We start from the raw sequence: 12,933 nt of genomic DNA, 5'->3' as shown, positions 1-12,933 counted from the left end.
ATGCGGACGGCGGCGGAATGCGGACAGCGGCGGAATGCGGACGGCGGCGGACGCTTCAGGCTCGCTTAAGAAGTGCATTCGCACTTAAAAGCTTCACTGGTCATCTGCTTTCGCAGGGCGGACATAGGAAGTTAATTCTTTTGCTTCTTGATGAACCGTCATGTGAATTTTACCCAAATACTCACGAATGTTGGAAGCATAAAGAATTATTGCGACAAATCTGCAGTAGTAGGACGAAGACTTGAAATAAGTTACGGGAGACCAAGCTATACATCAAGGAGTAGCAAGAAATAAATGGCAGGAATCTATGCTGTGAAGGTGGTTGGAAGGCAGAGCTATAACAGACAACCACAACAATTGCCCATGCGACGTCATTTGAATTCACACGCGCGGCTCTGCAAAGAGCGGAACCACAGATTCTGCCAGCTGTTACCTGGGATTCGCGGGTGCGCCGTCCCGAACACCGGAGCGTCGGCCACAGCCTGGCTAGAGCGGTGGACGACACCGCCGCCGTAGCCCAGCCGTGGGTAGGAATTTTAGAGGAAACGGAGAGGAGCGCCTTTCTAAGGGTGAACCAGCGGAACCTACCCATCCTGACGTGCTAGCTTGGGGCTACACCACCGCGCGACACAGGCGCAGACACCGAAACAATTTGGCATGTGAATTAGTCATGCCTAGTTCTACTGATATAAACTAGTTAGTTTAGTAAGTTCTAGAAATGCGAAAAAGCTGGGGGAACTTTGATAATCTCTGTTGATCAGAACCGGTTGCTCCTCTCACCTTTTAATTACTTGTTAAAACACAAGCGAATTGGTATTCACCAATTTAGAAAACGGAGTCCAAGTAGAGGCAAGCAGTGCGCAAAAGGTAGCGTTTCTCTAGCGGCCAGATGCCTGTATGTGATCTCTAGATTTTGTTTACTCACCCTGCAAACCACTCCTTAACGTATTTTTGCTGTACGACAACTTACTTCCGTCGGGTTCGCGTTACCAAGGAGGTGCTATCGAACAAGTTAATCAAACCGTGCGAGGAAGCGCGCAATGGACGCGAGGACTACAAAGTCGTCCACAGACGACAAAGCCGTCGACAAGTATAGGACAAGCAGACGACAAATCCGTTCCTCTAACGCGCTTGCCAGTATGAGCAGGCAGCTGCGCGCGGGGTGATAGTGCCTATCGCCCCGCCATCTACACTGTGCTCCTAGTGTGAAAACTGCCCTTCCCTCCTCATGCACGTTCGTAGTTTTTTGTCCCGCAAGCCACGAAGGAATCGATGACTGGTAAAGGTAGAAAGCTTTGCTTTAAAAATATACCAGTGATAAAAGGCAACGCATCAGCCTTAATGGTTACAGGGTTAGATGCAAAGAAAACACATGTTCTCACCCGATGAGTTGCTAGTCCTTCCATCCACAGCAGGACATCAGTAAGCGTAGCAACGAAGAAACAAGCATGGAGCAAGGGCGGCAAATTTGACACGCAGAACCCTCTCCAACGTTGACATATCACACTTAGTGTGATCCAGCCCTGGTAAAACAGCAGAAGCGTGAACACACATTTGAACATTTGATAAAAGCGGACATTTGCATCATCTAGCACCCGAACAGAGTGATCACTGTGATGCCAAGGTCCTTTATCTTCGGCAACCTTTTGCGTAATTCGCCACCCAGTATTGCGGGAACCCTTACTGGCTGCCTGTTTGGAACAACAGAATGTTTACACTGCCGTGTTACGGCACAGCAGCTCAACGCTACAGCCATGGCTTGAGTACCGCCCGACAACATTCGAATTTTTAAGACTGGGCTGACACGTGCTAGAGGGTCTGCCGCTGTGGCGTAGTATTTTCGTCTTGGCTCCCTGTTAGTAGGCGCGGTGTTTAGGTTCCTACTCTTGCAGCCGTATTTTTTTAGATCTATATTTTCCCCTTCCTTCCATCCCTCTCCCCACTGATTTTATCGTTGACACGCCTGTGGACGTTGTTTTAGAGCAGTGCTGAAACTACCGTCGGACGGCATTCTAGACACACCCTTGGAACAATGTGAGCCGGTGTTTAAAACGCTACGTGGCCTTGCCAGGTACGTTTTCCAACCTACAGAAATATGATACAATTTTCGGTACCAGCCGCGGTTCCGAAAAACAATCCCGAGCTCCGAAAAAACCACACCTTTACTGAAAGTTGTGTCCCCAAGGTCTAATCACAGGCCCACCCAGACGGGCCAAATTGTTCCAAATTGATGATGACCATGATGATGCTTGGTAGAAGGACATAGCCAGTGAGGGGATCGGCCCCACTGTCCGCCATGTCCTAATCCCCCTCGTGCCACTGTACCCATAACCATCATCATCCTGATACACAGTGGTGTGCCTATCCTTCAGGATATTGGCGACAGCTTTCCCTCTTTAACAAATTTTTCTTTAACAACATTAAACGCAGTGGCCGACCTTCTCGCGTGTGTTGGGCTATTCGAACATCAGAGCGTTTTTTTTTTGTAGCTTTCTGATTACATTCTAATTGATGCAGCTTAAGATTAATCAAGAGATTCGTTAAGAAAATGTTACAGTATAGAAGGAAGTGTATTACGGCTTTTTTCAGACTTCGCGTTTCGTAAAACGTCGTGATACTGAAAGTTGCTGTGCTTGTAGCAAAACCAAACATCTCGGTTCAGTAATAACCTCCTTGCTTTAGTCATATCGTAAGTATTCAAAGGCACCTGCACAGTTTTCTAACGAAATGAATACGACATCGTTAATGTCCTACGGCCTCACAGAAATGCCCAAATTGTGGATACCATCCTGGTCCTCAGCCCGGTCAGTACCTAGCCTGGATTTGGATGCAATTTTTTTCCTGCTTCATTTCGCCTTTGTTTGACGCTGGTTTTAACCCAGAGATTACGCCTCATGTTCTTGCTCTTCTTGTCGTGTATTGCGCTGCTAGCGGCAGCTCGAGGCTGAATCTCTCAATTCGTCCTGTTCTGTTCTACGCTTGCACCTCGACTGCCTTGTACGGTGTTCTTTTAGCCTGGGCTTCTCATCTATTCTCAAAAAACCATTGTTATTGCACGTAAGCAGTGATATTTGTTTACGCAATCGTGTTTAGCTTAAATCTGCCCAAAAGTACATCTGCATGAAGCAATTCTGCAGGGTATGATAACCAGCCAGGAGTGGCAGTTGTTTGAACAAGTTTTCTACATTATTTTTTTAATTGTTCCAAACCGCCAATGGAGTTTTGACCAACAAGGCAGGCATGCACGGAGCACACTACAAGTGATATTGCAATAGGCAAACACAGAAGGTATACCAGACACCCGACACGTATAAAAATATTTCAAGATACCAAAAACCAAGTATTACATAATATATTCATCTGGGAGCAACACGTTCTCAAAAATTTAATTGGGTATTTAAAAAGACAAAGAACACTCGAAAAATGACAGGTGTAACAATGGGTTCAGATAATACAGAATGAAAAATCAGTAAAACCACGTATTGCACTGCTTGCTCTCACCGGTCTCAAATTAAAACATACAAAAAGAATGAAAAAAAGGAAAATACAAAAAAAAAACAGGCGAGCAAGGGCAACTACCAACATATATTGAAGTTATCTTAGCGAACCGATCGGAAGCACTCGACTGCACAAAACAATAAGACGTTTACGCAGGATAGTTGCCAGGTACCAGACAAAAAAGCGCTTTAAGTCTGTAGATTAAAGCCAATCGCCGAAAAAAAAAGAATCCAAGGATGCCGCATTGGCTGCGTCATAAAAAAGGGCGTTCCTATCTGATATTTTCGTTCGAAAGAACGAGGAACGATGGGCGTATGTTTTACTGCATGGAACTAGGATTGTCTTATCCTGCTTTAGTCCTACCCACATAGACCGGGCTAGCGGTATTTCTAAGTGTAAAAAAGAACACGTAAGAGAAAAGGTCGGCTGCGAATCTGCTTCGAACTCTGCGCAAAAACACTGCAGGTTGCTTTAACAAGCGCAGCTTTAATTTTCTCACTCCTAGCTTCTGCAAAGCAAAAACGCCGAAGTGAAGGATAAAAGCGCTCCCGGTGGCCAGAATCGAAGCTGGGCCCCTCGCGTTAAGAAGCAATCCGGCATTTCGACATTTCGACAATCCGACATTAAGGAGCAATCCGACGTCAAGGAGCAATCCGACATTTCGACATTTCGACATGGAGTGATCCGATTGTTCCTTTTCGACAGGGTCGAAGCGGTTGGGAAAACTTAGACGCAAACCAAGTACTACGTAACGAGCAAGCTTCGCGTTCAATCATCGTCGTGTTTTGACAAAGTGGCGCCTAATTTTTATGTTAATTGGTTCTAGCGCTTCTAACGGGGCATAGAGAATTTTTTCAGGAACCCCTGAAAAGCTGGACTGCTTCCAAAAACCGCGTTTAAGGCTCGTAAAGCTTTGTCGCACCAAAACAGAATGTTTGGCTTGTTGCTTCGCCTTGCTTAATACCTTGAAAAGCAAATTACTGAAAATGAGGATACAGAGGAAGACGAAAGTGGGCTCTACCCGTTACTCAGTTGAGAAAAGAAGGCAGCCCTACATCTGCTCTGTCCCTGTTTCCAGTAATGTGCTAATTAATATTTTGAACATTCCCACAGTTACCCTATGCTTTGATAATACCAGGTAGGTCTTAAAAATAAACGCGACTTTTATCGAAACCTATTTACGGTATCTACCAAAAACCGCCGTGTTCGTTGCTGCTATTAAGGTTGGTATGTGTAGTACTTTCTCAAAGCCATTTTTGCAATTTTGGGGAGAAGGCGGCCTTGGTAATGCTTGAATCACTTTCTGAGGAATCTAAAATCATTCTAATGTCAAAGTTCGAGGATTTAATGCGCCCAACGCCAAAGCTACACAGGGACTATGGTTCGTGCCATGGTGAAGAAGGTGGGGGGGGGGGGAGACTAATTAGGTTCGACAACGCGGAGATCTTCAACGGGCGCCGAATTGTCGACACACGGTAATTTTCGGTTTTCCACTTCATCTGAAAAGTATCTACCGCGGACAGGATAAAACGTTCGTCGTTGGGCTCCGCTGCACAATGCCTTAGCTACTGAGCCACCGCGGCGGAATTTAAAATCATCCGATCCACGGCTCCAAATAACTGTCTGTGAAGTACTGGCTGTTTTGAAACAAAAAACAGGTGCATTCTTAGTCAGCAAGTTATTCAAATATTGCCTGCTATAGCTATCTCAGAGCCCCGTCGCTTTTGTGGGCCATGGAACGTGTGCACGCGAGAAAAAAAAATGCTGATGTTAGAGACTGTCATGCCCGACATTTGCTTTCTGCTAACCGGTGCGTGCTGCTGGCGCGCCCTGTTCGTTCTTAGCCTGACTGAAAACCGCGCAGCCCTACTCACGTGACATCTATACGCCGTAAAAACCAAAGCCACATCGCACGTGTGCATAAAATAACTAAAACGTCGGGCGGGGCAAACACTAAAGCAACTCCTGCTCGGCGGAGCCATAGCTGGCTCAGGCACATGCATACTCACGACTGCAACTACAGCGGCAACATCTGTGGAAGAAAGGCCACCTGCTGTGAGCGACGCTGTTTTCGGGGCTAAATATGTCGCCGCCGTAAGCAGGTTGCAAAGCTGAAAACAACGAGAGAAAAAAACAAAAAAACTGATCAGCCACTTTTCCTGTGATGGTGGATAGGCAGCTAAACTTTTCAACCACAATACAGAGGCGACGCAGAATTTAGGTGAAAGGTACGAGCAGCCTTGTTTCTTTACTAGAAACACACACTTTCACATACCATATCAGACACATACCGGACACACACGCTTTCATTTTATCATACTGATTTCGATAATGGAGCCAATTGGTCACTTACATACTCAACATGCATATATAACTAATAGGACGTGTGAACTTGAGGTCTCAGTCATGTTTTGATCTTGCAAATGATCACTATAATTAACAATCTACTCAACATGTTCATCCAAGTGATGTGAGGTATAAGTTTAGCTTGAAATGATGTTTCGAACTACTGGGGGGTAGGTCTACCGCTTAAAACAAACACACGGTGACATGTAGGACGACACATTCCGTACTTCAAAATGCCGTGAGGCCGGAGCCAGACCAAATATGAAAGAATGGGGAAAAAGGGGGATAATGTTTGACGGAACTGGTAGGAAAATAGGTAAAGATTAGAGGTGAGAAGGGTAGGCCGTCGCTCGCGCGCTTGCGCGCTCGCCCACTCACTCACTCACCCACTCACTCACTCACTCACTCACTCACTCACTCACTCACTCACTCACTCACTCACTCACTCACTCACTCACTCACTCACTCACTCACTCACTCAGGCACGCACGCACGCTCCTCTTTCTCCTCTTCGCATCCTCCGCGCCCCCAACAAATCTTCACGATTACGAGGAACGAACACTGCTATTGTAAAACCGTCGTAGTGACCTGCTCACGCCGACACCGGCGGGGCCTAGTCCCGAGGACGTCGTGAACGTGGGTGGAATGTGGAGGCTCTGCGCATCCCGACCTCCCACTCCCTGCTGGCCTCAAATAAAGTCTTTCTCTCTCTCTCTCTCTAGTGACCTGCCCCTCCTGACAAAAATGTTCATGGTACATTAGGGAGATGACGAAGAAGGAGAACGACGAGGAATAAATGTTTATTTGACGAGCGTTGGTGCTGCTGTTAGGGAACACGCCCGGTGTGGGGCGTCCTAGTCGGGGATATACTGTCGTTGGCTGGCAGACATGGTCATGTTCACCAATACTCGCTCAGACCCAGGGTCAGGACTTTCCAGGCACGCCGCCAACTCCTGGTAATAGGGTGAAGGGTTGGGGGTAGTCTTGGGGTTTGTCCGCACTCCCATACTTGATGGTACAAGGTTCCGAGTAAGATGCAGAAACTACAGGAGGTCGCGTGTAGGGTGGGGCAGATGACATGAAGTGATAAGGATAGAAGTTATTGTGTAGCCTTCGGAGGCTGGTGGCTTCTCGTCTACGTAACTCTGGAAGTGGAGTCGGGAATGTTCCACTTTGGCGGTTGTGGGTTAGGATGTCTCCATACGTATATCTCCAGAGGATCCTTTGAAAGATTAGGGTAAATGCCGTATCTTTCTTCACGAGTGCCTGCTACCTCCACACCATGTCTCCTCTAACTTGTGCAGCACGCGGAAAGAGGTCAATACCGCAGGAGGAGTTACTAAGGAAAGGACTTGTCCCGGAGTTAGGAGTTGGTCACTATGATGATAGCTATTACAATGTTGATGATGTGGTGTACCCATGCATATACTAACGCGGGAAGAAACTATTGCTTTCAGTCAAGCGTAGATCTCGATCCAAGTGCGGGGATAAAATCACAGCAATTGACACGGCTAAACCCCACCGCTTGCACAATGTTCGAGGAATCACAATTTTGGTAGTCCTCTGCTCAGTTTACATTGGTTTGATCATGCCTCATGCCTCGTGTCTCGCTTGTACATTATCACAATTAATGGTTGAAACACGGTGGTTGCATTTGCACATGGGGGATGGAAATGCTGCTTTTATATCGTGAGCAATAGACTGGGTTTTTTACAAAACTGGGCTTGGACTCGCCGCACAGAGCTTAAAAGAAAGGTTGGCAACAGTGCACATGAGGGGGAGAGAGAGACCATCATCTGAGAGGGAGAGAGAGAGACCAACACTTTTATTCGGTGCAGCCCATTTATGAGGTCCAGCAGACAAGGCATTGAAGTTTCAGCGGTGGGCCTCAGCCGGTGCCTATGCTGCCAAGATCCCTTATCTCACCTGCCTGTAAGAGACCAAATGCCACCAACACCCGGACCCACATTCGCCGCTCCCCCGGCGCACTCGGTATGGCGGGCCACTGGTTCCAAAACGTCGAAGGCCAGGAGGACAAGCCGCAGTTGCGTCTTTGTATCGCTGCTGTGCAGAGCTGCATCCCAGTCATGAAGACTCTTGATGAAAGTTAGTGGTGCCTTCGGGCAAGCCCAAATTACGCGTGCTAGTGTGGCTTCGTCGGCCGTACATGTCAGACATTAGTCGGTATACGTCTCTGGGTATATGCAGATGAACAGTTTGGAGCCAGTAGCGGCATTGGATTCGGTGACAGAGGGCGCACCGGTTGCGAGCTGTTAGTAGGGATGGATCAAGTCGAAGAGAGGCCAGTCCCTCGCGACGGTAGACGGGCCAACCACACATTTCTATATGTCTTGTGACCTGCCATGCGCGTTGTAAAGAGGAGTGTGGAACGCGTGCCTTGTCGAGTATGCGAAAAAGGGTTAACTCTGAATGACTGGGCGAAATGGCAGCAGCTGATAAAGCCAACAAAAAAGACCACACAGATACTTAGAACTCAAAGTAGACGAGAGGCGCGTGAGAAACGACATGTTGGAAAATTGTAACACAGGAGCAACTCGTGCTCAATAGGCCGACGTCAAGTTCGAGTGAGAGAGGGGTGAGATGCTCACCTATATAAACGATCCACCATTTATTCGCCCAATAATTTTATAATATTTGATATCGCAGAATATGTATTACTCGCCCAGTCACGTTTTGCTCGGGTTCGTGACAACCCGTGAGGGGACACTGGGACTCCTTGCAGGACGGAAGGCTGTTTCGCTGTTTATTCACCGCACGCTGGCTTCCTCTAGGACACACCGCCAAGGTTGCACACTTCACTTGCAAACGCTTTCGGCCACACGCCGGGTTTTTTCTGTCTCAAAAACGCCGGAACACCTCACTCGTCGGCGTCCGGCTCTGAACTCCTCGCTCCGGCGCCCCCAGCCCGTCGCGTCTTCCCCACCCCCTTAGAACAAAACAAACACAACAAGCCCATGAGCGGTGGGAACCCCGAGCGAGGCTGTTTCTAAGAATTTCGGTGCCTCGACCTTCCCCCCGCGGGCCAAGGCCAGCCCGGAAGCCTCTGAGTTATTGCACTCCTGGTCTCTCGGGGCCACTCCTACGCCGCCCCCCTGTCGCCATGGCGTCCTGGCAGGCAAAACCTCGACACCTTCCCCTTTCTTCCTTTCTCTCCTTTTTTTTGGAATCACTCCCCTTTCCTTTTCTTGAGTTTCTTGAGGTAAGACGCGTACACAGTTACAACACTTGAAAAGAAAAAAATGCACATTGAAAACAAATGACCCTAGTAATCATAGCACCCAAAAACTTCCAAAGCACTGGCCGACGAAAAAAAAGGGTTACATACATGCACAACACAACAAATAACGCGAAGAACAAAAATACTATACAGAGCAAGTGAACGGCGCTGCTCCGTTGGAGCGGCCCATTGCCCCGCGCACTCAGGTCGCTATGCGGGATAAAGCGTCGGCAAGTGTGTTTTGGGCCCCCTTCACATGCTGCACGGTAATATTGTATTTTTGCAGGGACAAAGCCCATCTCGTTAGCCGTGCGCTGCTCGAGGCAGCCGTTGCAACATACTGAAGTGGGTTGTGGTCCGTTCTCACAATTACCTGCGCTCCAAAGACCCATGTGCTCATTTGGTCAAGCGCCCAAATCACAGCGAAAGCCTCTTCCTCAATGGTGGACCACCTACTCTGAGATTCAGTAAGCTTTTTACTGAGAAATGCCAGAGGGTGTTCAGTTCCGTCCATCTCCTGAGCCAGACAGGCCCTCACCGCTTCCTGCGATGCATCGGTCGACAAAATGAAAGACCGTGAAAAATCTGGAGCATAGAGAACTGCAGCTGTCTTGAGCGCCCGCTTCATCTCTAGAAATGCTCTCTCCTGGTCTTCCCCCCATTGCAGTGGCCTTTCCCCATGGCTCCCTTTCGTTAGGCTAGTCAGAGGTAACATAGTCTTGGCGTAGTCCTGCACGTAGTTTCGGTAGTAGTTGAGCACACCCAACACACTTTTCAGTTCGGACTTTGTGGCCGTTTCATTCCTTCGATCGCGCTTATTCTCTCAGGGTCAGGAAAGTGCCGCCCTGAGCCCACGACATGCCCCAAGTACTTTATACTAGGTTCGGCAAAACGACACTTTGTGGGGTTCACCGTCAGCCCAACAGAGCGCAGTGTTTCGAGCACCAACGTTAAGTGTCGCTTATGCTCGGCCAGATTCCGAGAGAACACGGCAATGTCGTCAATATACGCGCATGCGTACTCGCGGTGCTCATACAAAACCTCGTTCATGGTCCTTTGGAAGGTCGTGGCTGAGTTCCTCAATCCATAAGGCATGACTCTCCATGCGTATTGTCCATTGTCGGTTACAAAAGCAGTCAATCTCTGGCTCTCTTCATCCAGCGGTATTTGCCAGTAGCCTCGAGTAAGGTCCAAAACCGTTATACACTCAGCCTTGGCCACGGTTGCGAGCAGATCATGGATTTTATTCATTGGGAACGCGTCTACCTCTGTTACGGAGTTGAGAAACCTGTAATCAACACAAAGACTGATGCTTCCATCGCTCTTAACTACACACACCACTGGATGGGCACACGGTGATTCTACAGGGTAAATCGGGCCCTGACACAACAACTCCCGTATCTGCCTCTCTACCTCAGCTCCCATTTTCATAGGAACCCCGTACTGGTACCGAGGTGCTGGCCGACTTCCCGGAACCACTCTGATCTTATGCCTTCCAACTTTGCTCAATCCCGGCCTCTGCGAAAAAACCTCTCTGAACTGCTGGACACATTCGTGAACCCCAGAAACATCCTTTATTTCCCTGCTGGTGGCAGCGCCCATGTCAGGCATCTCCTCTACGTCCCCAAACTCTTTGTCATCGAAAACGACACCAACAAGGTTCACGCCTACGACGTACGGTTTCAGGCTGTTGGCGTGGAGCCACCTTTTTGATCCATCTTCCATCTCAACCACGTAGCTATCTTTTCGTTTCCTCTCTAGTATTTTGAGTGGTCCTTTCCATGGGTATTGGCCCTTAGCTCGGTCCTCATTCCGCATTAGCACAAGGTCACCACAGCGGAAGCTTTTGGCCTCGCTCTCAAGTTGTACAGAGTGGCATACGCCCGTTGGTTTGCCTCGGATGCTCCTTTTGCTATCTCCTCCACTGCAGCCAGGCGTTTGCGCAGTTCGAGCAGGTAATTCTCCGCTGGCCGGTTAAGCGCAATGGGAAGCGACCACTCTCCCATCCAACTCTTCTCCAGTATGGCCAGCGGCCTCGTGGGTTGGCGTCCGTACAACAGTTCGAAAGGTGCCACTCCCGTTGTCTCGTTAGGCACCTCGCGATAAGCCCAAAGAAGACACGGCACCATCTTATCCCAGCCCCGCTTGTGTTCGCCTATTACGTGTCTCAACATTTGTTTAAAGGTGCCGTTCCATCTTTCCACGAGTCCGTTGCTCTCTGGATGACCTGAAGTAGAGAACCTGGGCGACGCGCCCAGCCGAGAGACAAGTTCCTGAGTTAACATGGCCGTAAAGTTCGTGCCCTGGTCAGACGAAATTGTCTCTGGAACACCCACCCTAGAAAATATTTCTACGAGGGCATCACACACAGATTTTGCTGTTAGAGACCTAAGGCACACCACCTCTGGCCACCTAGTGCACACATCCATCAAGCAAAGAGCGTATTTGTGCCCTCTTGACGATGGGGGTTCTATTGGGCCAACGCAATCCATGACGACGACTTGGAAAGGCTCCGCCGGCCTTGTCAGGGGTTTTATCGGCACGCGGTCCAATTTCCTTGGGATCGCATTTCTTTGACACCTGTCGCACTCTCTACAGTATTTTCGGATGACCGCATCCATCCCCGGCCAATAAAATGAGTTCTTAATGCGCTGTCGTGTCTTCTTTGTTCCCAAGTGGCCGCCAACCTCTCTGTCATGTGCCACCTGCACAACGGTGCCCCTTCTTTCCCTCAGCAGTACCAACTGGGTGACCATTTTCCCATTAATTTTGTCGCTGTGGAACAACAGGCCATCTCTACTCTTCATTCCATTACACCCCGTTTTCGCGTGCTGCCAGGAGACCGCCAGACTCTCATCTCCCAACTGCTCTGTTCGAAAGCTTATGCGAGTATCACCTCCATTTGTTTCTTCCTCGCCATCACTCTCTTCCTCAACCACCGCTGCTACACTCATCGCTGGCTTCAACGCTGCTACACTCATCATGGGCTTCTCAGTAACGAGCCGCCGTTCTTCCTCAGCTTCCTTCTCCCTCTGCTTAACCAGCAGGTCGTGGTCACTGAATGTTAGCAAGCACTCCACCTCACCGGTCAATTTATCGGTCACCGCACAAAGTAAGGAAACATGTGACCCTTGCCTGTCTAGCCTGAATGGCACATACGCGAGCTCTGCCTCGATGCTGTGCCCAAAAGCTCCCTTTAGGATCACTTTCCCCCGGGGCTCGATGCGTTGCATCGGAAGCAAGCATCTCCTGACCACCGTTATGTCCACGCCTGAGTCTAAGAGGGCCCAAATGTGTGACCTTTCTGATGTTAGCCACACATCTCCAGTTGGGGCTGGAGCCGCCCGCCGCACCTTAGACTTAAGGTTATCAACGCGCGTCGCGAGGTCTACCGGGGGGACCGAGCTCTCTACTACTCTAAAGGCCATTTTTGGATCTGTGTGAGGGCACTCTCTTATCAGGTGACCGCGTCGGCCGCAGCGAAAGCATTGGCGTGGGTCTCGGGCCTTATCGTCCGCATGGACACCATCGGGACCCATGCAGTCTCGGGCGAGGTGACCCACTCGTCCGCAAACAAAACACTCACGCGAAGTGGTGTCCACCTCGCGGGGTGGGAGTTTACTGTCAGGGGCACAATACTTTCCATCACCTGCTTCAACACTGCTTTGTGTTGTGCCGCCAGGTCCCTGTCCTGTTCCTCGCCATCCCTTCGGAGCATTACAATTCGGCGGCAGAAACGTTGTACGTGGCTCCCGTCGACTTCCTTCTACTGCCTCCGCGACCTGTGCAAGATCCTCGAGACGCCACCATTCTTTGCTCTCTTGAAGAGCAACCTGCCGCTGAGCGTCTTG

General features: G+C 49.3%; 1 protein-coding gene across 2 annotated transcripts in view; it reads right to left on the bottom strand.

Moving 5' to 3' along the window:
* The window catches only part of LOC144138567 (multidrug resistance protein mrp-7-like), a 108,342-nt gene that overhangs the window by 75,515 nt on the left and 19,894 nt on the right, over window positions 1–12,933 (bottom strand). For both annotated transcript variants that reach the window (XM_077670914.1, XM_077670915.1), the window contains exons 3-4: window positions 5,508–5,609; window positions 1,383–1,523 (exon numbers count right to left, since the gene is read on the bottom strand). In XM_077670914.1, the coding sequence (XP_077527040.1) occupies window positions 1,383–1,523; window positions 5,508–5,609 (243 nt within the window). The remainder of the gene's footprint in view (window positions 1–1,382; window positions 1,524–5,507; window positions 5,610–12,933) is intronic.

This window comes from Haemaphysalis longicornis, unplaced genomic scaffold, assembly GCF_048455015.1.
Source record: "Haemaphysalis longicornis isolate Haplotype H1 unplaced genomic scaffold, Haemaphysalis longicornis Haplotype H1 scaffold_5, whole genome shotgun sequence".
Taxonomy (NCBI): domain Eukaryota; kingdom Metazoa; phylum Arthropoda; class Arachnida; order Ixodida; family Ixodidae; genus Haemaphysalis; species Haemaphysalis longicornis.
Note: the sequence above shows the minus strand (reverse complement) of the source record. Positions and strands in the feature narration are given on the sequence as shown.